The sequence below is a fragment of the Felis catus genome, chromosome A1, assembly GCF_018350175.1.
Source record: "Felis catus isolate Fca126 chromosome A1, F.catus_Fca126_mat1.0, whole genome shotgun sequence".
Taxonomy (NCBI): Eukaryota; Metazoa; Chordata; class Mammalia; order Carnivora; family Felidae; genus Felis; species Felis catus.
In genome coordinates, this window is record NC_058368.1 from 116444335 (window position 1) to 116470147 (window position 25813).

General features: G+C 46.9%; 4 protein-coding genes and 1 long non-coding RNA gene across 12 annotated transcripts in view; 2 read left to right on the plus strand and 3 right to left on the minus strand.

Moving 5' to 3' along the window:
• Positions 1–4594, plus strand: part of LOC101093912 (ankyrin repeat and KH domain-containing protein 1) — a 132685-nt gene extending 128091 nt beyond the window's left edge. For 2 of the 4 annotated variants that reach the window (XM_006927658.3, XM_006927659.3), the window contains 5 exons: positions 807–983; positions 2032–2283; positions 2809–2984; positions 3680–3844; positions 4112–4594. In XM_006927658.3, coding sequence (XP_006927720.1) covers positions 807–983; positions 2032–2283; positions 2809–2984; positions 3680–3844; positions 4112–4171 — 830 coding nt within the window. In that variant the 3' untranslated portion in view covers positions 4172–4594. The remainder of the gene's footprint in view (positions 1–806; positions 984–2031; positions 2284–2808; positions 2985–3679; positions 3845–4111) is intronic. The other 2 variants (XM_045059953.1, XM_003980831.4) reach the window with 2 other exon arrangements.
• LOC123386110 lies at positions 4216–9093 on the minus strand. Its single transcript, XR_006599685.1, has 2 exons — positions 8732–9093; positions 4216–7409 (listed from the first exon to the last, which is right to left on the minus strand). It is a non-coding gene; the product is annotated as an uncharacterized LOC123386110 (long non-coding RNA).
• Positions 9094–9202: 109 nt separating this feature from the next.
• On the plus strand, positions 9203–12344 carry EIF4EBP3 (eukaryotic translation initiation factor 4E binding protein 3). The gene is made up of 3 exons (XM_003980835.5): positions 9203–10607; positions 11668–11841; positions 11990–12344. The coding sequence occupies exons 1-3, from the start codon at positions 10505–10507 to the stop codon at positions 12016–12018; spliced, it is 306 nt and encodes a 101-aa protein (XP_003980884.1). The 5' UTR covers positions 9203–10504; the 3' UTR covers positions 12019–12344.
• Positions 12345–13196: 852 nt separating this feature from the next.
• SRA1 (steroid receptor RNA activator 1) lies at positions 13197–20216 on the minus strand. Of its 2 annotated transcripts, XM_045060054.1 has the most exons (6): positions 20077–20216; positions 18937–19074; positions 18686–18811; positions 14581–14786; positions 13777–13885; positions 13197–13620 (listed from the first exon to the last, which is right to left on the minus strand). In XM_045060054.1, the coding sequence occupies exons 2-6, from the start codon at positions 18959–18961 to the stop codon at positions 13421–13423; spliced, it is 666 nt and encodes a 221-aa protein (XP_044915989.1). In that variant the 5' UTR covers positions 18962–19074; positions 20077–20216; the 3' UTR covers positions 13197–13420. The 2 variants fall into 2 exon arrangements, with proteins under 2 accessions (XP_044915989.1, XP_044915983.1); XM_045060048.1 differs by lacking the exons at positions 18937–19074; positions 20077–20216 and adding an exon at positions 15188–15885.
• Positions 19775–25720, minus strand: APBB3 (amyloid beta precursor protein binding family B member 3). 4 transcript variants are annotated; one of them, XM_045060026.1, is made up of 14 exons: positions 25449–25720; positions 25038–25201; positions 24878–24954; positions 24255–24315; positions 23860–24012; positions 23610–23737; positions 23352–23357; positions 23063–23177; positions 22841–22922; positions 22515–22598; positions 22132–22247; positions 21807–22013; positions 20722–20766; positions 19775–20332 (listed from the first exon to the last, which is right to left on the minus strand). In XM_045060026.1, the coding sequence occupies exons 1-14, from the start codon at positions 25495–25497 to the stop codon at positions 20096–20098; spliced, it is 1524 nt and encodes a 507-aa protein (XP_044915961.1). In that variant the 5' UTR covers positions 25498–25720; the 3' UTR covers positions 19775–20095. The 4 variants fall into 4 exon arrangements, with proteins under 4 accessions (XP_044915961.1, XP_011280810.1, XP_003980886.1 ...); XM_011282508.4 differs by lacking the exon at positions 20722–20766 and having other exon boundaries at positions 21807–21998; XM_003980837.6 differs by lacking the exons at positions 20722–20766; positions 23352–23357 and having other exon boundaries at positions 21807–21998.
• Between the last annotated feature and the right edge of the window lie 93 nt (positions 25721–25813).

The following is a 25813-nucleotide window of genomic DNA, read 5'->3' on the forward strand; positions in this document are numbered from 1 at the left end:
TCATCTTCCATAGGAGACAACTGTATTTATGTAGATGAACAGCTATACTTTTAGATTTTCCACAAAAGGAAAAGCAGAAGTTACTGATGGGGACCACTTAGTCACAGCATGCTCTCATTGCATGTCCCCTCTAGTGAAAGCTTTGAGATTTATCCAGAACATTATTCCAGGTGATTGCCTTTTTTTTTTTTTTAATGTTTATTTATTTTGAGAGAGTGAATGAGCAGGGGAGGGGCAGAGAGGGAGGGAGAGAGAAAATCCCAAGCAGGCTCTGCGCTAACAGCGCAGAGTCCAACACAAGGGCTCAACCTCACAACTTTGAGATCATGACTTGAGCAGAAATCAAGAACCCAACACTTAACCAACTGAGCCACCCAGGAGCCCCCAGGCCATTCTTTTTTTTTTTTTTTTCCAATGTTTATTTATTTATTTTGAGAGAGAGCGCTCAAGCAGGGGAGAGGCAGAGAGAGAGGGAAAGAGAGAATCCCCAGAGTGTTCGCTCTCGCTCTCTCTCTCTCTCTCTCTCTGTGCCTCCTCCCCACCCCCTGCTGCTCCTGTGCACTCTCAAAACAACAACAAAAACATTGCACTCTTCTATATTTAGTGCTGTTTAGTGATATTCTTCTGGACTGCAAGAAAAAAATGGGTTTGGGCCATAATACAGTGTCACATAAATGGATTATTTTGCTGTGATCTACAAAAGTAAACTGTATGCTTTCTTCTTTTTTAAAAAGGAATTAAGTAAAGTTAGGGCTTTCCATGTTCAAGCCTTGGCTGATTTGATGTCTGGACCTGTTTTATTTCAGGCTTACCATCCATTGACCCATCCGGCAGCTCCCCATCTTCCTCTTCTGCTCCCCTGACGAGTTTTTCCGGCATACCAGGAACTCGGGTTTTCCTGCAAGGGCCTGCTCCTGTTGGGACTCCAAGTTTCAACAGACAACATTTTTCTCCCCATCCTTGGACAAGCGCCTCAAACTCATGTAGGAATCCTGGAGAAACTCTTCCCAAAGAGTCTTGAATAAGTTATTAACCATTTGTCTCAGGGAACTCTGCATAGTAACTTCAGTAAACTAAAGTTTAGTAAACTAAAGTCAATGGTATGATGGTATGCAGATACCAAAGGTTTGTACTGCAGTCATGTCAAAAATTATCAGTCATTTGTGGGATAAAAAACTGGAGAAGGGTCAAGAATCAAGAGAAGAAGTACTACAAGTAGTTTTATAAAAGGAAGGACCCTTTGAGGATAGTATTGCAAAATAATTTCTTAAGTCTGCAAAGAAGTCAATTCATGTATCTATTCAGTTTGGTATGATTTCTTAGTTTATTTTTATATTTTAGAAACCATATGATAGTGCCATTTATAAGGGACAGTATTCCTTTATTCTTAGTTATTGCAACATTCAGAACAGATGAAGTTCTAATGGTACTTGAACAGGATTCAATTTTTTAATGAGCATCATGACATAGTCAATGAGTATTGGCCCTTTTGACAAGGAAAATTACCACCATGACCTGAGAATCCCAGTAAGAAACCAAGTCATGAATTAAATCCAAGATATTTGCTAACATTAACCTTTCTTCCTTATGGAGGAAAAAGGGTTGTGGAAAGACACAAAAGAAAACAGCCAAGTATAGAGGGCCACCAGCTTTTTTCCAGACAATATGCTAGTTACTATACAAACATTGCCACATTTGAGTTAGTTTAAAATTATGTTTTACATAATTGTACAATATATGTTTTGAGAAGATTATTTAGAACTACAATAAGAATTACTCCTATTCCTATTCTAGGCCTTCCTTCTAGCTTTTTCATCAATCTGGAAAAAAAATTTTAGACTATTTGTTTATACTCACTATACACAGAAGTAACAAAATATTCATACAACTTACATATTTTCATTTGAATGATCTTATAAAATGAAATTTTTCTTTACAGAACCCGTGTTGTGATCTTTCCAACAAGGTTTCTCATATTCTTATAATTAGTTTTTAATGTAATAAAACAATAGAGAAATATTTTGCCACCAGGTGACTCTCCTATTCCATCTGTTTCTTCGGGATCATCTTCACCTCTTTCAGCCACCTCTGCCCCACCTACATTGGGCCAACCAAAAGGAGGCAGTGCCAGTCAAGATCGAAAGATACCTCCCCCCATTGGAACAGAGAGACTAGCCCGGATTCGGCAAGGAGGGTCTGTCGCACAAGCCCCTGTGGGGACCAGTTTTGTCGCTCCTGTTGGACACAGTGGAATCTGGTCATTTGGTGTCAACGCTATGTCAGGTATAGTTACCTTGCCCTCTGTCTGGAGGGATAGCTCAAGTAAGTTGTGGGATTTTGCCCTGATAACTTAGTTCCTTAAAACAAAACAGCTTAGTTCCTACACTTAATGATCAGTAGGGGTGTATATACCTTTGAAGAATTCAGTTTCAGAGTTTGGAATGTTAGTTTCCTTTATACATAATAATATAATATGTATAATAATAATAAGTATAGATTAGACATAAAAGATTCAATGCATATTTCCTTTCCCTCTTAAGCTTTCCAATATAGAATGGGATAATCATTTGAGTTCTTCTAGAGAGCATTTACTCTTTTGAAGGACTAGGTAGAGTATTTGGGGTATTCAAAGGACTTCACCCAGTTTTCCAGGAACTGGTTTTTTTGGCTTGCAAAGATTGTCATGAACATGCACTGAGCTTCTCATAGGAAAGAGTTCGATAAAATTTAGTGTGAAAAAAAGATTAGTAATATTTTGTCATTTTACCCAAATAAATATCAAACCCTGTCCTCAATTCTTCTTTCCAGAAGGCTTATCAGGTTGGTCACAGTCTGTGATAGGAAACCATCCAATGCATCAACAGTTGTCAGACCCAAGCACATTCTCCCAGCATCAACCAATGGAGAGAGATGATTCTGGAATGGTAGCCCCCTCTAACATTTTTCATCAACCTATGGCAAGCAGTTTTCTGGATTTTTCTAAAGTGAGTCAACAAACATCATTGTAACGTGTTTAACACTTTGCCAGCCAATGTTAAGGAATAGTTTATACTGAAATAATTCTCCCTTTGGGTGTAATGAGTTTGTTTCCATGACTTAGCCAGATCTTTTGCCCAATTTCAAAAGTGAGTTATGTTGGCTACAGTAGTTTGTCCTCAAACTATGCTGAGGATGCTTCCCTCCTCTCAAAAAACCTGAGACATTTAGACTTCTCAGCTTTGGGTTTTGCTGCCACAGCTTTGAGAGAGGCCTCTGCCCCTCTACAAAGTTGGCTGTGAGCTCCCCAATGCCCTGTTGTCTGCTATCAGAACTTTCTGACTGCCCTAAAGCCAGACTGTGGCTGTAGGCAACCAAGTAGGGTTTCCCTCTTCTTCTTAGCACAAGCTCATTGGTGAAACTAAAATACGGAGAAGTTGAGGGTATTATCTGTGTTCATCAAAGTTGGGAAATTGCCTGATGATTTGCTATTGGATTTCATTGGTTGGGTTTTTTTCTTATTGTTGAAAAGTGTTGCTATTTCAGGTTATCACTTTTGATTTCTCAATACCATATGATGCTGTATTTAAAGGATCCTCTGTAGTTCTGTGGAGGAAGGGAAATTAGAAAGAACTAAGCTGGTATTAATGGAATCATCCTTTATAATCACTTCAGGATTAAACCTTTCTTTCTGCTATCATAGGGTCTGCCAATTTCCATGTATGGAGGCACCATAATACCCTCTCATCCTCAGCTTGCTGATGTTCCCGGAGGACCCTTGTTTAATGGACTTCACAACCCAGATCCTGCTTGGAACCCTATGATAAAAGTTATTCAAAATTCAACTGAATGCACTGATGCCCAGCAGGTAAAATGGACTTAAAGGTCTTTTATTTTGACATGTCATTCTTTTAATTCTTTGGGTATTACAAATTCTAAATATCAAAATGACATCCGACCACCTTCATCTGAATTAAGATTTTTGATATCTATACGATGCTACTAAACATTTTATCTCATGTATGTGTATTCTTCCTAGGCACAAACAGTGAATTGCCATTGCATTTATATATTCATTTTGTAAATGTCTAAAGATTCCTAATTAGAAATTCCAATTTTTCCTCCCCCTTTTCAGATTTGGCCTGGCACGTGGGCTCCTCATATTGGAAACATGCATCTCAAATATGTCAACTAAGTTAGAAGGTCTTACTCTTTAGCCTTGTTTGAGAAACCTATGACCTTGGAAGAACCCTGGGGATTTTTTTTTTTTTTTTAATGTGCCTAACTAAGAAATTCTCTCTGAGGCTTAGCAATGGAAATTTGATTGCCCATTGTATAAGAACAAAGTGATTTCCTATCCACCTGATTATGTTCTCTGGTTAGTTTAGCCATTTTGAACTTAGTGCTTTGGCTAAACATACTGAATGCTACTTGTATGCAGAAGAGAATTAGATGATTACATGTTTCAACCTTTTAGGGTGGTAAATACATGTACAATTGTTTACATACTTAAAAGGAAAAAGTTGAGTAAATTTCTTGTCATATAGTGGCTCTACTTAATGTAGCCTGTATTAATGTGAAATATTTACCAGAATATTCAATAAAAAGATGAACAGTGTTTAGAAGTGGGGTGTGATCCTTTCAGTGGTCATGCAGGTATTACCCAATCCACAATCCTATTGAACCAAGTTGTTAATACTCTACTTCTAACAGGCATCTCACATTTTATGCTTGGAGATCATTTTTAGACTGCCTTGAAAAAGCATTTTGAAGATTAGTTACCTACCTGTTCTGTGTTAAACATTCCTTGTTTTCTCGTTCTCTTCCCTATCATTTTGTAAGTGGGAAAGTTTTAAGCCCCTGCAATGTGTCTTACCTGACTTTAGCAGATAGGCCTTTGCGAAGTTTAGCTCTTTATGGATCACAAGTGTCAATAAGAACAATAGGACTGCAATCAGGTGACACTGAACAAACGTAGGGACACCCAAATCATCAACTTCAGGTTCCTTTTGTGCTTCCTGATTTTTATCTAAAGATTATTTTGTTATAGTGTTTTATGTTTTATTTGGGTTGGGACATAGGAGTGGGTGGGAATACCTCCTGTAATGCTGTTGTATTGTTGAATCAGCAGAGTAATGTTTATAAATATGTAACTAATTCTGGACTTAGTTCCACAGCCCCAAGTATGAAGAGCCAATATGTTTAACAAGCTAAACACAGGAACACTAGAATGGATTGCTTTGGCCAAACTATAGGCTATGCCAAGAATCTGATGCAATAGAGAAGGAAAAACAAGCCTCTGAAAAGAACAGTCATCAACTTATTCATGTTTTAATATAGTAGAGTGTCCTGGTCTTATGGATAGGCAATCCAGAAAACAAAACAAAACAAAAAAATGTAAGGCCAATAGAGAAGTCAAAACATGTGTCAAGGCAAAGAAGAATATGTAAAAAATTAAATTAAAATAACTAGCAGCAGAACCATACAAGCAGCACTTTTCAACTTTCATACCAACAGGAGTTCTTAATCTTACCTCCCTGGCTCCTAAAGCCACCACTAAGTGGGACACACCAAGTTCTGTGTTAGACAAACCTGATTCTTTCGTTTTCCATATCATCTTACATATGAGTCTTTAAGCTCATTTCTTATTTTCTATTTTGAATGGATTTGAAAAGTATCACACATGTTGAAGTTACTGCTTTTTTAGTGCTTGATAACCAAATCAAGTATTTTCAAGAGATGCCTTTACCTTGAGGGTGACAAAAGACCCCTTGGGTCACCTGTACACCTTGCTATTTGTATTTACCACTAACAACAACAACAAAAATCACCTAATAGTAAAATGAATGAAACTACTCTTGGTGAAACATATACTAGTGACAGATAATATTAAGTAAATTATTCAGTGGGACAAAAATGTTTTTCCTATCTTAACAATCTACAATGCATTTGAATTATCTGGGAGAGCCCTTAACCCTGTCTTCTGCACCTTGAGTATAACAGGATAAGAAATTTTATCTCAGGTCAGGAACTATAATCCATGAGTAGAGGGGACAATTATGAGAAACCCCTAGGAGGATTAGGAAGAAACAGGAGCTGTGCAGTTGGTAGTAGTTACTCAGGATACCCTCCTCCCTGCCCTCCTACCAGCACTGCGTTCTTTTCTATTTGGATCCCTCCTCCCCAACCCATTTTGCCTGCTATAATCTCTTCTTCCTCTGTCTTGCCTCTTCCTGGCATTACTTTACTGCTATTTTACCAACCTGAACCTTGGATTAAACCTAGCTCAGGTAAGAATTTAATTACTTTCAAAATATACAAGGGATTTGGGGGGAGGCAGCATGGGTGCAGTGGAATAAGAGAGGCCTAAATTCTGTTTTCATTTCTGCCGCTTGAAGCTCTATGACCTTAGGCAAGTCCTTTTTCATTTCTGGGCTTCACTTTCCTCATCTAAAAATAAAATTGAACGTAAATGAACTCAAAAGTGTCTCTCAGTGCTAACACTTCTTTTTCTTGTGAAATGGATATATGGTATGGGAATACTGGAAACGAATAGAATGTTTACATTACTGAGGTTTGAGAGCCACTACCACTGGTTCTCACATGGAATCAGAAGCCTGCTATTGTGGGGAACAGTACTGATTTTGAGATTTTAACAGAGGCAGAAGAAAACCTTGCACATTCATAGTGAGACTTCAAATCATTAAGAAATGTCCTGCTGAGGCATAGATCAAACCCCATCAGAATGAGAATAACAGCTCTTTCAAGGAGTAAAACTATATCATCAAGGTTTCTGGACCCACTTATTGCAAGTAGTATTTAATGTAATAAAATTCGACCACCAATAAAATCATTGATGTTTTAAGACCCTTTAAACCTATTGTGGCTACAGTGTGCTGACTTGCCCTTTTATAGGCCAGTCTGCTTCCTTCAGTCCCTGCTCTCAAAGGGGAAATCCTATCACCTCAGCTAACCAGAACGAAGAAGAGAGTTGGACAGCCAATGGTGGCCTCTCCCAACCAGAGGTAAGAAATCTCAGGACTCAGAACTACAATTTTCATCTGTTCTTGTAGGTTCTGGCCAAATCCTCCTCTCATCCTCAAAGCTTCTCGAAGGGGAAAGGCTAGTCATATTATAGTTTCAAGCCAAACCAAAAGGAATAGTTAGTAAACCTGGTTCTGTCCCACTGTTTAAGACCTTTGGACCACACTATAAACCCAGGAAGTGGCAAATAAGCCTGTAGGAAAACAGCTTCTGAACATGTTGTTCTCTAACCAGTCCTAGATCTCTTCTACCAAGAAGTGTTGCTGGTTGTGACGTCTTCCCAGTGGACCCTGTCCTGGGGTGAGGGGCTCTGATAACACTGTTTTCTGTTCATCCTTAAACATTTGTCACCATTTGCCATCGGGCAGATTCTTCACCTTTACTTTCTCCTGTAGCAAATAAATGAGAGAAAGATGGTTTTAAGTACCCAGACTTATACGTATTAAGACCACTTCCAATAAAGAACAGAAGGCTGGGCTCCAAGACCAGATTTGGAAAACAGGATCATGAGTCTTACCATCAGATTGCCAACCTATTTTGTGATTATGTTTTACCTCCTGTTTTATCCTCATGGTATTCGTATAAGTCCAAAGTACTTTGTCTGGTAGCAGGGACCTGATACTCCCTTATAGGCTTAATCACATCTTGGAGCCTGGGCGCAGGGCTTTTTTGCTTGTTCTATTTTTTTGTTTTGTTTTGGGTTTTTTGTTGTTTTTTTGTTTTTTTAATGTTTATTTATTCTTGAGACAGAGACAGAGCATGAACAGGGGAGGGGCAGAGAAAGAGGGAGACACAGAATCCGAAACAGGCTCCAGGCTCTGAGCTGTCAGCACAGAGCCCGACGCGGGGCTCAAACCCACAAACTGTGAGATCATGACCTGAGCTGAAGTCAGATGCCCAACTGACTGAGCCACCCAGGCGCCCCTGCTTGTTAGTTTTAAACTCCCATATTCTAATGGGAAGTCAGTGTTGAGACTCTGCATGCATGATATATCTGACTTTCTCTCTCAAGCCAACAACCTGTCTCTAGTTCCCCAGCCCTTAAAGCACACAGCACCTCAAAATTAAGCTCCTAGCAGTAGTATTACAGTAGTATTAGCTGTTGCTATTGCTTTGTAGTAGAAATTAACAGAAGGGTGACCTCACTTCCACACTGATCCTTCTTGAAAACATTTTACACTTCTCTTCTAGGTCTCCTCCTTGCACTGGTCTTTCTCAGTCTCTTTTGGTGAATCCCCTTCCTCTACTACCCCTTAAATAAATGTTGTTGATGCGCTCAGGCCTCTTTGTAGGCTGTATCGTCTGTCCAGGTGATCTTATCCCACACTCTTGGATTTCACTCCACCCAGATGTGAATCACTAGCCCAGATTTCTCCCCCTGAGCTTCAGACCCATGTATCTAGCTCCTTACTGTGCTGTTCCAGCTCAGCATTCCACACAGAATATGCATTCCCCAATATAAGATAGGCATCTCATGTTTTCCCTGTTATACTACCAAGGCTCTCAAGTCAGAAGATTGGTAATTACCCTAGCTTAGCTCCCTCACCCTCACTCCATCCTTAATCAATCATCTTATCTTCCCCCCTCCTGTCCATTTCTCTCCATCCTTACAGCCACTGCTCTTCTGCCCACTCCATTTCACTAGGCTAGAATCTTCACCTTCAGTCTCACTGTCCTCCAGCCCATCCCTCTCTCCCCCAACCAGACTTACCTCACTCAACTTAGAAGCTGAGTTTTGATAGACGGCTTCCCACAATCTGCTCCCAAGCCTTACCCTCCGGCACTGTCAAGACACTTCTTTTAGGCATACACCACTTTGTAAGAAACTCGAGAACATTTTGGAAACAATAAAATATACATATCCTTGCTACCTGAAGTGTTACTCTAAGGACCTACAGACCTAAGGGACCGCATCACCTGGAATCTTATTAAAAACCCAGAATCTTAGGTGCACATTAAAATTTGAGAAGCACTGAGTTATTAAAATACAACTTAAAAAAAATGTTTATATATATTTGAGAGAGACAGAGACAGAGCACAAGCAGGAGAGAGGCAGAGAGAGAGGGAGACAGAACCTGAAGCAGGCTCCAGGCTCTAAGCTGTTAGCACAGAGCCCAACGAGGGGCTCAAACTCAGGAACCTTGAGATCATGACCTGAGCTGAAGTCCGATGCTTAACTGACTGTGCCACCCAGCCAGCAGCCACCCCTAAAATACAACTTTTTTTTAATGAGTGTAAAAATCAGAGCTAAGGGAAAATCAGATGAAGCCAGAACTGAAGTAACATTAATACTGACATATGCAGGAAGTCCTGTGGTCCATACTTAATGGGGTAGGTGGTAATGCTGATTTTGAGGAAGTCAGAAGAGAAGTGGATCAAATCAAGATTTTCTGTGGTGTTTATTTAATTTTGAGAGAGTGTGTGCTAGCAGGGGAGGGGCAGACAGAATTCAAAGCAGGCTCCACATTATTAGCACAGAGCCCAATGGTGGGGCTGCAACTCACTAACCATGAGATCATGACCTGAGCGAAAGTCAGACGCTCAACCAACTGAGGTGCCCCAAATCAAGATTTGTAGTATATGTAGGCACTAGGCTTAGTACTTAGTCTTCCACCACCTCTCTCCCGCCTCCTTTCCTATCACTGTGCCTACATCAAAAAATCTTCTAAGGCCAGCCTCTCTGATCTTCCTTTCCAGAGGGCTAAAGACAAAGCTCTTCTCACCAGCCCCCTGCCCTTTTTTAGTTTCCTGAGGTTAGCTGTGGCAGCGAGATGAAAGGACAGGCCTCTCCTGTCGCCCGACAGTTACTCATCCTTTAATCAGTCCAGGTATCACTTCTTCCAAAAAGCCCACTCTCCCTCCCTGACCTTTCCCTTCTTGCTGTGCAGCAGGCCATGGGGCCACTTTTGACCCTATATACCGTAGTTGACTGATGGGAGGCAGTGACCAGCTGTGAAGGACACAGGTTCTGGAATCAGATACGCTCAGGTCTGAAACCCAGCTCCCCCTCCCACAAGATAGGACTCGGAACCAGGGACTTAACCACTCTGGGCTTTAGTTTCCTCACCTGTAAAATGTGGCTAATAATAGTGCTTTACTGTCTAAAACTGTTGAGAGGAATGGATGAATGAACACGTGGCAGTAATGTGTGCCATACCTCACTGGTCCCGGCGCCCAGCTCAAACCGTAAATAGTAAACAGCTGAGTGGCTACAGCAGCGTCAGGCCCGCCAATGATGCGCTGGGAGGAAATGAAGGCTTGTGCCTGGGGTTTGAGGCTCTCCAGCTTTCTCCGCGTCGGGTTTTCGCTCTCCCGGGTGGGGCGGGACCCTCGGATTGAGTGACGGCTGGTGGCCCGCCCCGGGCGTGACGTCGTCCTAGTGTTGTTGCTGAGGCCGCACGTGGTCCGCTGAGTCCGCTTCAGACTTAGCTGCACTCCGCGTCCTCTGCACGAGCCGATTGCCTACCTGCTTGTCCCGTTCGCTATGTCCACATCCACGAGCTGCCCGATTCCCGGGGGCAGGGACCGGCTGCCCGACTGCTACAGCACCACGCCTGGGGGCACGCTATACGCCACTACCCCAGGAGGTCAGCGGGCCGGGCTGGGGGGTCCGGGGGCTTTGGGCAGGCCAGCGCGTGCGTGCGACTCGAGGGAGGGCTGGAGGTGCAGGTCTTGGACTCCATTCGCAGGCCCTTCTGCAGGTTGTAGCTTCCGCAGGGGCTGAGAGATGTTTGAAACTGAAGCCCAGTACCCTGAAACCTCAAAGTGATGCAACATGGCCTTGAGCCTAGCTTCCGGGTGACTATGTGCCTTGCTCACCCGCCCCTCCCAACTTTGCCGCCGGGGAGTAGGAGCCGAAGCCCCAGCTGAGCGTGGCCTCAGCAGGAAGCACCAGGTCTTGCAAAGCAGCTACAGCCGGGCTCAACTGGGCTCAGGCAGTTGGGGCCAGGATCTTCGGGCTGGCTGCCTGGGATCTTGAGCTGCTGGGCTCCCGACCCAGGGTTTCCTGCCACGTGGAGGCTGAGGGGAGGGAGGGGCAAGAACAGGGTAAGGCCCTTTGAGGACAGAATTGGGGCCAAGTTCCTCTAGGCTGGGACAGGGCCTGATAGGACTTGGGAGGGGTCAGGATAAGAACAGTATGTCCCTGTGTCTCATGGGGAAAGCAGCTGTCCAGAGGAACACAGCCTTTCCCTGCACGTATCAGAACCCAGGTGGTAGCAGGGGTGAAACGCCTTTTTACATTGTTATTTGGCTTCCTGATCCAACTGCGTGAAGGGATAAGGCCCCCACCCCCACCGAAGCCCAGAATTTCCAGAGCCAGCAGAGCCAGACAGGAACAGCCTGAACCACCTGAAGTCTCCCAGGTTTTGTGCTCCTCTTAGAACTGTGACCTGAACCTATCCTAAACCAAAAGCCCCTGGGCATCCCACTTGCCTTATGGCACTGAACCACATCTTGGTTAGACCTGGAAGTCTTAAAGTGCTGTGAAGGCTAGTCAGCTAAGATCCTGGCTAGGCTGCAGAGTACTAGCCCTTTAATACATGGGGTAATATGACTCCCAATTTCCTAAAAGGCTTGTGTGTGTGGCACCCCGGATAGCTCCATCCCCAAGTTCTGGCCTCTTATCTAGTCCCTACCCCTCAACAGGCACCAGGATCATCTACGACCGAAAGTTCCTGCTGGAGTGCAAGAACTCACCCATTGCCCGGACACCCCCCTGCTGCCTCCCTCAGATTCCCGGGGTCACAACTCCTCCAACAGCCCCACCCTCCAAGCTGGAGGAGCTGAAGGAGCAGAAGGAGACAGAGGAAGAGATACCCGGTAAGGAAAGCAGGGCCTAAAATTAAGAAATGCCTGGAGTCCAGATGCCCCTGTGAAGTAGAGTGGGAGGTTAATGCTGAGAGGGGCTTCTGGACTGATGCTGAGCTTGTAGCCCAGCAACCATTCCGACTGCCTTCTCTTTCTCCAGATGACGCACAATTTGAAATGGACATCTGATCCAGTGCAGACGATCCCGTGTGGAGTTAGAGGAATTCCTCATGCCGCTGCTGCCATCACTTCTTCCTGGGGTATTCCAAACGTCAGTTGGCCTCATCTAATTTGGAAGGGAGTGACTTGTTGGTTTCAGGCCTCCCTTAATTCTGAAGCAGCTAGACCAGGGATAGGAGTGGGCAACTTGCCAAGCCCTTAGCTCTACTTTCCCTTTGGTCTGTAGGTACTCCTCCCAGCTCCCAGCCCTCCGTCATCAGGGACTGAGGCTGGGACTGAGGGATGGAGTATGTCACTGTCTGACTGCTTAGTAAACATTCAAAGAAATGCCTTGACTCCAGTGTTCTCCTCATCACTGACCTTGCCATGTCAGCCACACAGCTGAGCGCCCCAGCAGACCTGGTTAGTATCAGCAGCCCCTTCCCAGCTGTCACTGGGCCCACTTCCAGAGCCTGACGCAGGCAATGGGGGCAGGCTACAGGAGCCGCCCAACAGCAATTGCCTGACCCCAGCCAAGGGCTGTTCCATCCTTTCCAGGAAGCAGCCTTCCTGTAATTGGGCCTCTCCCTATCTATTCCAAAGCGGGGAAAAAAGAGGCACTACCCCAGGGTTTCACCTTCTCCAGTCACTCCCCATGCCTTTTCTGCCTCCCACCTCTGAAGATCAGCCCCCTATTACAACACTGAAAACCTCTATCTTCCCTTACCAGCATGATTTGAACCTCTGTAGCCCCTTCACATGGCTCTATTGTTCTCAGAGGGTTAGAAGATACTTTCAAGCCCAAATTGAGGCCCCAAAAGTCACAGTCCATGATCCCCTACCTCAGCAATCTGCTCTTTTTCTCCTTCATTGTATGCAGCTACGTTCTAATCTCTGTAGCACTGTCTATCTCAAGGGTGACAGAGTACAAATAAGGCAGTCTCCTTTCCTTGAGGGAAAAATCTCCCCTGCTATGGAGCCTCTGTTCTCATACTGAAATGAAGTCATCCAAAAAGGGATACTCAGCCCAGCAAGGAATGTGTGTTTAGTCTATTTTGGGGGGAAATGGCAGCAAGTGATCATGCCTAGCAGGGCCATTCATGATGAAAGAAGGAAGAACAGAGGTCCGCAGCGTATACAAGGAGCAGGGCAGTCAAGGACACCATAGGGGACCAGTTTGGCACAAAAAGGGCTCATCTCTCCTACCCTGGCCCACTACAGAGATGTTTTTATTGAAATGTATGTTATGGGTAACAAGTGACTTCCTATGGCCCAGGTGGCACCTCTTCCCCCAGAGGTGGGTGCATCAGGCCAAGGATCCCAAGGGGGCAGTCTCCCAAGTGGTTAAGAGGGAGCCAAGAGAGAGCAGGCCTCTCTGCCAAGGCATAGGAAATGATGTGAGTCTAGGGATCCCATAAGATTATGGAACCTCTTAGACACCTGGTACCATCTGGTTCTCCTCAGCTGTGTCTGTAGATTTTTCTTCATTGGCCTCTTCTTCTGAAGACAGATTCCTCTTTTCCGCAATTAATCTTTTAACTCCCACCATCCACTGACTGACCTCAGTCACATGGTCAACCATGAGTGAGCGGTGGATGTCATCTGCTGCTTCCCACTGGTGACCTGAAAGCTCTGAGGAAAGAAAAGGGCTAAACAAGCAGCTTGGGGCAAAAGAACTAGCTCCCACTCCTCTCCTCCCAACTAGTCAGAACCTCAGCATCTATTCCAGCTCAGCCATCCACAACAAATTGGGGGTTCTCTAGGCCATACCAAGTGACCTACCCGTACCTTGCACCAGCAGAGCCATCCTCTTCTTCACAGGTACTGACAGCTTCCCTCCAGCCCATTGTTCCTGCAGTAGAGCCAGGCGTCGGCTGATGTCATCACATACCTGCTTCTGAGAGACGGAAGCCCCCTCCAAGTCAGTGCTGCCAGCCCAACAGGGGCAGAGGAAAGGCAACACCAGATAGGAAGCACCTGCTTTCTCAGGCCCCGGGGAACTTCACACTTAATCTGGTTAGAAGCCCCATTGAGATTCTCATAAAACTTAGGGATCTCCTCCCAAGAGAAATGCATGTATGGCTAGAATTTTTAAATTTCCGGAGTTTCTCAGATCCTCAGAAACTCATTCTGTAGTACACCTTTACAAATAAGAAAACTAAGCACCAAAGAAGTAAAACTTACTATGTTACTTTCCTTTTAGACTCCTCAGATCCCTTGCCTCCAGAGAACAAAGAAAATACCATAGATCCAAAAAGAGGGTTTCCCTCTCCCTCCCTGAGCACAGAATCAGCAGGGTCTCCTCTGAATGGCCTAGAGGTAGGAAAATCAAGTTATCATCACTAATGGGAGATGAATTTAATTCTTGTTCCTATCAGCCTCTTAACTTCTTTGGAAATCCTGTGAACCCACCTGAAATTCTGTGTTCATTTTTCTGGTAAGTCCTTAGCAGATTCTGAAGGGAGTCCATAACTCAGAACTGGGTAAAAGCCAATGCTGATAGGATTAGAGGGTCTACCCTTGGGAGCCACACTGCATCTGGCTGTCGATGGCAGTCCTTCTATCACCCACTAGTGTGTCAAGGCTTATTACCTTTGTGTGACCGCGGCAATCCTCCAATGCCTCTTCCAAAGGTTTGAGCACGTCTTCCAGTAGAGTTTCAGATTCGGTGACTGAGAAATTTGCTGGCTCCACACTGGAGGCAGGACAACTCCCCACAGGTGGGGGCCTGGGAGCCTTACTCACAGGAGGTGTAGGCCCCATTGGGGGGAGCCCCGTAGAAGTCTGTGAGGTGGGGACTGAAAAGGGAAAGTGGAATCAAGCAAACATGGCTAAAACAGGTAAGAAGCTCAACTATAACTTCATCTCTTCTAGAAGGCTACTCTCTGGGACAACTCATTCATTCAAAAATGAGTATTTATGAAGTCTACCATGAGGCAATGTGCAAAGCACGAGAGACAGAGTACTAAACCAGACAGATTAGGTTCCTAACCTCAGAGCAGAAATTCTAGAGAAAGGAAAGCACACGCATGCACACACACACACACAAATTCCCGATCTGCATGCTACAAAGAAAACATGATGTAATAAAAGAAGAATACTAGAGGGAACTACTTAGACTGAGTGTTCAAGGAAGGCCTTGTGAGGTGCCTTCTAAGTTTGTCCTTGCTCATCCACTATGTGGCATTTAGCAAGTTACCTTTAACCCCTAAGCTTGTATTCCTCTTCTGTAAAATGGGGATATCCTGGTAGCAGCACTTAACTTTACAGGGTTGCAGTGTACATAATATAGGTGCAGGTGCTAGATTTCTGTGTAACAAAGTCCTCACAAAGTTAAGAACTAACGGATGAGGTACATGCATCCAGGAAGAGTTGAAGGAACAGTGAACCAGGCAGAGATAAGGGCAGTGTCTAACAGGCAGGAAAAGTCCTGATTTGTTCAAGTTACACAAACCAGCCCTGGATGGCTGGAAATTAGTAACACTGAAGAAAGTAGTATGTGCAATCTCTGGAAAAGCAAGCAAGGGTCCAGACCCTACAGAGCTTTGGAGGAGTTTGGTCTTGAGGGCTAATGGTAATGGGAAGCCACTGCAGGTTTATAAATCACAGGGGGTGATGTGACTAGTCTTGTTTAAGACAATCACTCTGTATGGTCCAAGAAAGATGAATGAGAATAGGTCAAGAATGGAGGCATGTACAATGGTTGAGAGGTTAACGGAGTAGACCAGTAAAGAGAAGGCTGCCATGGACCAGAGGGAAAGAGCAGATGAGGGGAAATGAAGTGGCTTTAGATTAATTTAGGAGGCAGCGACAGGACTTTATGGATTGGGAGTGAGAGGGAGAGGCGTCAAGGATGACTCTTGGTTTCTGCCTTTAGTAATTGGGTGGTGGAAAGCACTGTGGAAAAAGAAAATTAGAAGAGAAAAATCAATTCTAGGCATCAACATCTATGTGGATGATTAACTCATCTAATATTTGACCTCTTGGTTTCTTGAGCTCCTCACCTCCAATGATGATTTTCCCCACCCCTTCCTTAGCATCTCACACCTCTCTGTCTTGTTCACAACACTGCCATCTCCAAAATCCGACCACCTCCCCTATCCTTCCAGCCCCATCAATTAGATTTCATGGTACATTAAAATCACTCCCTTATAAACACTCTCCCCTCACTTATCCCCTCCCATTGTCCCACTTTCCTGGTAAAGCCAACTTGCCTGCACTTGCTGGAAGGAAAAACAGAACCGAGCTTTTGAGAGTTACACTTGAAATCCATGGGTACAGATTTCAAAAGGTACCCAACACTGGAATTCCTATCCTTTGCCTTGTTTTTCCATTCTTCACCACAACCATTTTCACATTTTCCCTCTCGATTTGTCTACCTTCTCCCCCTTTCCTTTCCCTGCAGTCTACTTCCAACACTGCCTCATACTTCCCTGAGAAAAGAGAGGTTGTTAAACAGCAACTCTCTCATCTTCTCACCACCAGTTCTACTAACCTGTACCTGTGGCCACTTTCCTTCCTCCTCTGAAAGATGAACGGTTGAAGGTTTCCTGCTCCTCTCAGAGGCCATCTTTCCAGCTGTACTGATGCAGGCATCGTGCCTTCTCTAGGCTTCCCTCCTGCAGTTATTCTGTTTTCCTGCACCACCACTTCTCCCACTACAGAATCAGCCCATTGGCATACAGACATGCTCTAGTGTTCACCATCTTAGAAACAACAATCCTCCCTTACCTCTCATTCTGTCCTTGGACACAGTCTCATTTCTCTCTGCCTCACAGCAGAATTTCTTGAATGAGCTCCAGTCTATAGTTGTTCTGTCTGCTTTTTTTCCCACATTCCCTCCTCAGTCTGTTCCAGCTGGGTTTCTACTTTCATCATTCCAAAGACTGCTTCTATCAGGTCACCAGTGTCCAATCTAGTTTGACAAATCCTGTGGTCCCTTTTCTCTATCCTACCTGACCTCTCATCGTCATCCATCATGGTTGAGTCAAAATTTTACTCTATCTCCCAGATTAAATTTCAGTTGTCTTCCTACTTCTTTTCTCTGGCTATTTTTCAAGCCCCTTTAGTAATTTCTTCTCTACTCAACCTGGAAATGCTAGAGAGCTTTGGGGCTGTGTTGGATCCTCTTTAGGCCTCTATCCACACATTCTTTTTAAGTGACCTTATTTAAGCCCATGAAATCAAACACCATCCATATGATTGTGTTTCATTTCTGTAATTCTGGCCTAGACCTCTCCTCACAGTAGCAGCCCAAATTTAACATGACTAAGACAAAGCTTTCTTTCCCTCTTCCCCCAAAATCCCTATTCCCCCCACCCTACACCTTCCCATATCTATGAACAATACCAGCCAGTTCCTCAAGCAAAAAACTTAAGTTATATTGATTCCTCTTTCTCTCACCTATATCCATATATCCTATATGTTACTGATTTCCTCAGTAACATATGCCATATCCATCCAATTCCTACCATCTCTATACTCCCACTTTTGTCCAAATTAAATCTTGCCCGTGTTTCCATAATAGCCACTTGTCTTTCCACTTCTTTCCTAAAACCAGTTTTCCACACAGCAGACACAGTGGTCTTTTTCTTTTTTCTTTCTTTCTTTTTTTTTTTTTTTTTTTTTTTTAAGATGTACATCAGTCAGTGTTTCTTAACCTGGGGAGATTTTGTACTCAGGGCAAGTGTCTGGAGGCATTTTTGGCTGTCACCACAGGGTGAGTGCTACTGGCATCTAATGGGTAGAAACCAGGGATGCTACAAAACATCCTAGAAAGTACAGGGTGGTCCCTCACCACAAAGAATTATCTGACCCAAAATGTCAGTCGTGCCAAGGTTGAAGAAACCCTGGTTTGTGTCCTTCCTCTGCAGTGCTATGAGTGTGAATAACATAGGGGTACTGAAAGAGCTACATCTCAGGGCCATAGCCCCACCTGTTGGCATGGGAAATGCTCAGAAGTAAAGGCGGCCCTCCTCGGATTTAAACTTTTCAACGGCTTCCAGCTTTACACAGATTAAAATACAAACTCCTTTTTCTGGTTTACAAAACCCACTGTCTGGTGTCTACTCAGATTTTAATTACTTCTCAGATTTTAATTTATCTAGCCCATTGTGCTCTACCCACTAGGTATTCCTTCAGTCTCTGAATTTGCCAAACTTGTTCTCAAAGCCTTTGCACTAGCTGTTTCCAGTGTGTGAAATCTGTCTATCTCCAAAGCCAAAGCATAGCCTCCATGAAAACTGAAACCTTTTTTTGTCTTGTTCGCCCTCAGGCAGTGCTTGGCACAGAGATGCTCAGTAGAGAACACTGATTAAATGAATGAATAACACGTTAAGTCTGGATGCTTATATAACCAAGTGACGATGCAGAACGAGACAAATGGTTATACCACTATGGTATTCCATGAAGAGCTACAGGTTGGAAACTTGAAAACCATAAAAACTATATTAAAAGCTGTAGGTCCGGATGAGATCCCCCTAGGGTGAAAGCAAAGAGATTTTTTTTTTTTTTTGAAACTTACTATTTATTGACCTAGGCAGTAAAGAACGGACTCGGAAAAGGGCCTGCCCTGTGCCTCATCACCGAGCTCAAGCTCTCAGGGAGACCTCAGAAGAGCAAAATGGGCCCTCGGGCCAAGCTTATCCCTGGTTCCGCCCATTCTCGGCTGGTCTGCGCGCAAAGGGCCCCCACGCACCTCTGGGGGAGCCATCCTGGGAGGCGGCGACCCTCTTGGTGAGCGGCGTGCGCTTGAGACCACCAGCCAGGGTCTGCAGCCCGTAGGAGAACTGCGGCGGGTCGTTCCAGCCGCGCTCCTTGTTGCCTGCGGAGATGAGGGGACGTATGACGCGAGCCCGGGGGAGATGGAGGGCCCGCCCCCCGCGCAGTTGCTGCCCCAGGCCTGGGCAGGGGGAAACCCAGCGCCCCTAGCCCGCCGGCCGCGCTCACCCGGCTTCACGTACAGCTCCGCCATCTCCACTTCCGCAAGGTCAGCAGCGCAGCGCGTCACTTCCGGGGCGGCCGCACACCGGGCCGGACTGGGGCGTCCCCCGGGCCAGCGGGTTGCCAGGAGCCCTCCAGGTTGAACTGTAGTTCAGAAATGCCGGGAGCCCGTGTGGGAACACTGCGCCAGCTCCCTAAGGAACTCGAAATCTCCAGCTAATAAGGCATCGGGGCCCTCATCGCAAGGCACCAAAGGGGGCTGTTTTCCGAGAGGCGTCTCTAGGAGCCCTATTCCCCCATAGGTTCAATCTCTGTGTCACAGTTGCTCTCAGGAGCAAATTTAAACCACCAGAAGCTCCTGCCCCACAAATGTGCCTGTGTGATCTAGCTAGGTGGCATTCTAGCCCTCACCTCTGTTCACTGCCCTGCACATTTCTACTTTGTAGGCTCGGTAACTAGTATTCATTTTCCTTCAGGACACAGACGTCAACTCTTCAGGAAGCCGAGTAATGCCAGATTAAGTAACCCAGCGGTGCTCCCACAACCCTGAGATTTCCTAGTTGTACCACATATTATCTTCTATCTTATTTAACTCTTGTTCGTCTCCCTTTCTGAGTCTCAGAAGGTGGAACCCGTATTTTATTATATCCCACTGACTCACTTAGTGCCTAGCACACAGAAGACCTCAGAAAATACAGTTGTTGAATGAATGAAATCAGATTTCCGTCACACCCATGCCCTCATGTGATTACAGACAACCACCAACACCAAGCACAGACACAGACACTCACCTCCTGCGGGTTAACCCCCAACCCTGTCCCAGGCCCAATATACTCACACCCAGTGAGGTCACTGAGGGATTTTTATTTGTATTGATTTTGCTATAAAGTGTTGCTGAGGTAGAGCCAACTGTCCAGGGCTGGACAGGGGCAAGGAACACAGGGACCCAAGGAAAGGACAGCCAGGGGCCGAGGTTGTGGTGCAGGGCCTCTCAATCATCCCTATAAATATTCAATAAATTGGGCAATAAACAGAGGGTGGGCAAGAGCCAGAGGGCAGGCAGACAAGGTTTCAAGGAAAGAGAGGCTACAGGCCCCTGGAAAATTAAAGGGTATAGAGCTGGGCATGGACCCAGAGCCTCCTTACCCAGTCCTCCTGGATTCACTTAGGGCATATGGAGCAGAGAGGGTTTCAGACGGAAGGCATCAAGAAAAGAGAAGACACCCCGTTTTCGAGGGGCTGCCCCTGCACCCCCAACCCCTCCTTTGAGCAGGGGGAGGGGCAGGGGACCTCCTGGGGAGTCCACGGAGCTGGTCCGCTTGAGCCGCAGGCGGGCCCGGGCCTGGGCACCCCAGGCCTTGCCTCGAGCTGCAGAGGCCACAAGACACTTCTGGTACTGAACCTAGGGAAAAGGGGAATGTGAAGATCCAGCTCCTTTCTGCCCCTGGACTCCCTGAAAGCCTCTGCAGAACAGGGAACTGGCCAAGGCTTCAGTCCAGTATGAGGCTGGTAGTCGGCCCCATCTTGAGCCCTTACAGCATTCCCAGGTAGTTCAGTAACAAACACAAAACTTCACCTTTACAGAGCATTTAAGGAAGGCTGGACACTATGCTAAATATTTTTATACTCTGACTTAATCCAAAGTTGTTGATCAGGTGTTATTACTATTTTGCAAATGAGAAAATTTAAGTTCAAAGAGAATGCCAACGTCAGCTAGGCAAAAATAATGATAGAATTCGGATTCATATCCCTATTTCTGACTGACCAGCCTGTGCTCTTAACCATACCTACCATTATGCTGACTCCTCTCCGGCTTTCACGGGAGCAGACTGCCTCCTGGCAAAGTGGATTCCCTAGTCAAGGAGAAGGTCTACAACCCAAACTTCATTCCCACCAACTGCCCCAGTCTTCTTTCATTTGAACTCAATGGGGGTGCTAAATGGTCCTATTTCTTCTCATGTCTTCTGAATCTTTTATCCACATGTACCTTAGGTGGTGTCTTAATCCACAAATGTGAATTCATTGCTTAAAACCCTTCGATGGCTCAAAGTGACTGGAGACAAAATAAACTCATCACCACATTCTCTAAGTTCTTCCATGACATGGTGTCTACTGTTCTTCCTGCCCCCATCTCTCACTTTCCTCCTCTGCCCTTTGCACTCCAGATATATTAGATTCTTTGAAATATCCTGACCCACAACTACTGCTCTCATCTTCACAGCTGGGGTTCCTTGTATCTGGCACACCTGTCCCACTCCCCTTCGCCTAACTTCCTCCTAAGACCTTCAACTGTCAGCTTTCTATCACCTCTTTCAGGCAGCCTTCCTGAGCCCCTTAAGCGGCCAGCCCCAACATCCTGTGGCATACAACCCCCTTCTGGTCTGTCTCTGGTCTAACCTAAGTGTTCTGTGAGGGCAAAGCCTGTTTCATCTGTATCAGTCAAAGTCAAAGTATGCTTCCTGGTACCCTGTAGGCACTTGTATTTATTGAAGAAAGAGTGAGCTGAACTCATGAAGTGCAGGCATCCCACACTCGAATGCCCACAGATGCCAGGAAATAACCTAAATGAGACAAACAGGAAAAACAGTGCCCACCCTACCAGGATCAGCCCCTACATGATTAGAGCTGAATGTTGAAATTTATATGTGTGGACCCAGTACCAGAACAATTATTACATGAAATGTCCTGGCTCTAACTATTGGCAACTAATTTAAACTTATTAAAGACAGCCTGTGGGCAAAATAAAAGGGTAGTTTACCATGGTCAGCCCTGGGATCACTGGTTTGTGATTTCTGGAGAAACTGCCAGTCTTGAGCCCATCACCAGTACAGCAGCTGCAGGGCAAACCCACTCACCCATTTCCGCCCCTGACTCACCATGCAAGCAGCCTGCACAGCTTCGGAAAGCCCCCCTGCATGGGGCTGGCACCAGAAGGCTGCACACTGAAAGCTCTGATGGCCCAGGTCAGCGATGAGGCCAAAGGTGTGTGGGTCACGGCCAACACCAATAAAGGTCACAAGGCGCACAGGGCACTGCCATAGTGGTTCCTCCTCTGCACCAGCTTCTGCCTGCCCACACCAGGCCTAGTCAGTAGAGGACCAGGCACTGGCTGGACTCACTGACCTTTCCCAACAGCAAGCAATTACCCCTCAGCATCCCTCCCACCCCTCCACAGCCCCCAACTTCACCTTCTTCTGGTACCTGAATGGGATGTGCAGTCATGAGAGAGTCAGACACGCTGAGGATGGCAGGGACCCAGGCATCCTGGTCCCCCCGGTTGGTGAGAGTACCAATGGCCTCATTCAGCACGTCCATGCCTGGGGGGACATGCCCACCATGGTGTCTCCCAGACATAAAGAAAGAAGGGATCTGCAGGGAGAGTCTACTCCATCTCACTGACTTGGGATTCAGAGAGATGGCATTAGAATAGCTGGGGCTGGGCTTAGAATCCTGAGTTGGGAAGGGTGGCACATTCTAGACCAGACAGGGGCCATGGGTGTACTCTGAGAAATGGTGGTAGATCCTTCCCTACCCCCTCTCCCTCACCTCATACATCCTACCCCCTCAGCCAGCTCAGTCCTCACCCATGGCTTTGGTGACTGGCAGGGTCCCCATGTACAGTGCCTCATACTTCTGAGCAGCCTGGCTCACCGCATCCAGCAGCTCCACTGAAACATACACATAGCAAGTGGGCCTGGGCATTCTCTCAATGACCCCTTTCTCCGCCCTTCAGAGAACTGGAGCTAGTAGAAGGAAAACCATAAAGCTTGCTCTTCCAATTCAGAGCTTAGGATGCCTGCACACATCAGAAGTCCCACATCTCCAAGAAGTACTAAACAACCAGGACTAAACAATGCCAACTTTCACCAAAGTAGCCTGTTGCTGCAGTGCAGCACCTCCCTCCCCATACCTTGCCGTGGCAGGTCCTCAGGGGAGATGGGGTCTAGGGAGCAAGGAGAATCCTCACTGACACCTACTCGCTCTGACAAGATCTGAAACACAATGCAACTAGCATGAGATACAGCGAAAGGGGAACTGAAGTAAGGGAGCCAATACCTCCCTGACCCAACCACCTTGGAAGTTTCAGACCCAGCTCCTTACCCACATTTCCTGCCCCACTCTTGGCCCTTACCTGGGCACAGAGCCCATGCAGGGCACTGGCAATGGCCTTGGCAGGGACGTCACAGCGAAACACATGGCACTTGAGCATACAACTGTCTTTGTCACCAGCCACAAAAGCGAAGTCCCTGGCAGGGGCAGAGATGGGGCTGGGGCAGGGGCAGTGACCAGGGTAGGGTAGAGGCTGGGTAGGCACAGGGGCCTGTAGTGCCAGCAGCAGACTGGAAAGTCAGGCAAGGGATATGGTGGGGAGGGAACAGGGAGATCAGGGTTGGGGCTCAAAGCACCAGGTTGTCGCTTACCTGTCACTGTTCCGGAAGCATGTGGGAGCACAGGAGAGAATCAGCCCAGTCTCTCAGGCTCTCCCCTATCCGTCCCTGCTGAGCTGGGCCCACCCTCCCCAACCAGGGCTGGACCAGGCAGGGGAGGCAGAGCTTGGGTCCATGTCAGAGGATCTGTGTCCAGGGGTTCAAGTACAGAGGATCAGCATCAGTGGGGATCACAGCCTGCAGGAGGGAGGGAGGAGCAACTCTCACTTGGGGGGATGTAGGGGTCCTCACCGGCCCTTGGAGCTGCCCACACCCCACACACGGATGTGCACCAGAGGCTGGCAGTGTATCAGACTATGGTCCAGAGGATTCACCAGGCTCATGGCATCCTTCTTCAGGATCATCAGCATGTTCTGGCCCTGCCAAAGAAAGGTCAGTCTGGAGCTCAGATGAAGGTGGTTGCCATGGAGAACAGGCAATTTGGCGACAACTACCTCTGCTGGGCCCTGGGCTGAATCCCTTGAAGGGCCAGCCAGCTCACCTCACCCCAGGCACCATCTGGGGGCTGGCTGCGGCTACGGCTGTGAGTCTGGGCCAGTTGCTGGATGCAGTTATTGACTGCAATACTGCTCTTCCCTGGTACCAGATCCTCTTCGGGTACTTCTACCCAACCCAGGGAGCGGACTGCAAAGCACTGATGGGTTGGGGGAAAGGACAGGAAGATCCTGAGTGAGTAGAGGCAGACGTGGAAGTGGAATAGAAGGTGGAATAGGATGGGAGGTATCACAGGTTCCACACATGTAAACCTTCTGGTACCTGCTCCCTTCACCTTTGATCACCTCTTCTCAGCCCAATACCACTCCTGACCTTTCCCTGGAAACAATCCGCCACCGCCACCACCATTCCCTGGGCTGGCTCTCAGGCCCAAGACACTACCTTAGCTCCTGGCTCCATGCTCTGGATGTAGGATTCCTCACCGTACCAGGACAAAGAGTTCCTGGAACAGAACAGAGCTCATAAGGGGACCACACCTCCTACAGAAGGGACAGTGGTGAGGCTCCAACTACTTGATGGGCATGAGATGTGGGATAACACCCAGAACACAGTGTGCAGAACACAGTGTGTTTTATACTTGAGGTATAAAACCAGAGTGGGAGAGGGCCCAGTACATATTAATTAAATGTAACATAGAGTGTGGCTTAAAATCTGAGCAAAAATTCAGGATACTGGACATAGAACAAAAGTTACAAATAAGGAACAGGATACAAAATGTGGACCAGAACCCCAAACTGAGACAAGAGACTCTAGAACACAGGTCAGGAACCCTCCCCCTTCCGGAAAGGGCCAAGATGTAGAACATGATTTGTCAGTACCCAGAATAGGGAAAAACATGTAGCAAAATACAGAGCACAGAACTAGGGACAAAATTCAAACTATTGAGACTCAAGAAATGGGAAAGAGCCAAGAACCTGGGCTTGAATGCAGAATGTGGGTCCAGTTGCAACTCTGAGTGCCATGAAACCCCAAGCCTTTCATTCTGCCTGGCCTATCCCTGTTACCTCCGGTCCAGTGAGCTCTCCAGGCTGGAGAAGGATCTCCCCTTGGGGGGCCGAAGTCCCCAAATCCCTTCCGTCCTCTGTAGAGAGGGGGCTAGGTCGGTATAGCAGCAGGCTTAAATCCGCACATGGGTTCAGACCCCCTCCAACACACTCCACCTACCGTGCCTAGGTCCTCTGCATCTCCTGTCTCCCAGGTTGGGCGCTGCCACTGGGTGCTGCCACTGGGTACGTGCCAATAGTAAGTACCTGCAGCATCGCGTATCTTCCTCCAGCCAGGGGGCAGGCCTGGCTCTCCCTCAAGACTCTGGTCCCCCCACAAGTCATCTACAAGACACCAAACGGGGAGAGGAAACACGGGACTGGAAAGGCACATTAGTGGATTCAGAATAACACGGTCAGAACCCTCCTTCCATCTCAAAGGTGGCAATCCTTAGGCTGGAGGTACAGGAGGTCCTTTGCAGCACAAAAATCCAGGATTCATTTGTCCCGTGGTCCTCACCCCGAAACATACCCCGTCAACTCCCTCGTTACCCCTCAGCTCCCGATCCTCCCATCGGGACCCCGTGCACACCATCACAGTTGACCAGAATGATGGCCAGCATGTAATCCTTGCCCAGCATAGCCCCGACCGCGTCCCCGCCGGCCTCTGCCGGCCGGCAATCTCAGCCCAGCTCGACCTCCGAAGCTGCGGCGCGCGCAAGCCCAGCCTCCCTGCGCTGACCAGGCCAACAGGCGCCGCACAGATACGGGGTGGGGTTGGAGCCGGGTCCCAGGGGCGGGAAAGGACGGGCCTGAGCAGCGCCGCCCGCCGAGGGGTGGCGCGTGTAAACAGACGTCTGGATCCCCGAGTGTGCGTTCCCGTGCGTGGAGCCGGGGAAGGCGCACGACGCCAACGCCCCCAGTGACATCACCGCGCAACTATGAGCTCATCGAGGG

What these genes read in the sequence shown, in the direction of transcription:
- EIF4EBP3 (XM_003980835.5), top strand. Translation starts at nt 10,505, where the DNA reads ATGTCCACATCCACGAGCTGCCCGATTCCCGGGGGCAGGGACCGGCTG. An exon ending in ATACGCCACTACCCCAGGAG is followed by an intron (nt 10,608 to 11,667) that starts GTCAGCGGGCCG and finishes ACCCCTCAACAG; the next exon opens with GCACCAGGATCATCTACGAC. An exon ending in GACAGAGGAAGAGATACCCG is followed by an intron (nt 11,842 to 11,989) that starts GTAAGGAAAGCA and finishes CTCTTTCTCCAG; the next exon opens with ATGACGCACAATTTGAAATG.
- SRA1 (XM_045060048.1), bottom strand. Translation starts at nt 15,350, where the DNA reads ATGCATGTACCTCATCCGTTAGTTCTTAACTTTGTGAGGACTTTGTTA. An exon ending in TACAAGCTTAGGGGTTAAAG is followed by an intron (nt 14,787 to 15,187) that starts GTAACTTGCTAA and finishes TTCCCTTTTCAG; the next exon opens with TCCCCACCTCACAGACTTCT. An exon ending in ATTGCCGCGGTCACACAAAG is followed by an intron (nt 13,886 to 14,580) that starts GTAATAAGCCTT and finishes TCCGTCTCTCAG; the next exon opens with AAGCAGGTATGTGATGACAT.
- APBB3 (XM_045060026.1), bottom strand. Translation starts at nt 25,497, where the DNA reads ATGCTGGGCAAGGATTACATGCTGGCCATCATTCTGGTCAACTGTGAT. An exon ending in GAGAGCTCACTGGACCGGAG is followed by an intron (nt 24,316 to 24,877) that starts GTAACAGGGATA and finishes GTTCTGTTCCAG; the next exon opens with GAACTCTTTGTCCTGGTACG. An exon ending in GCATGGAGCCAGGAGCTAAG is followed by an intron (nt 24,013 to 24,254) that starts GTAGTGTCTTGG and finishes CCAACCCATCAG; the next exon opens with TGCTTTGCAGTCCGCTCCCT.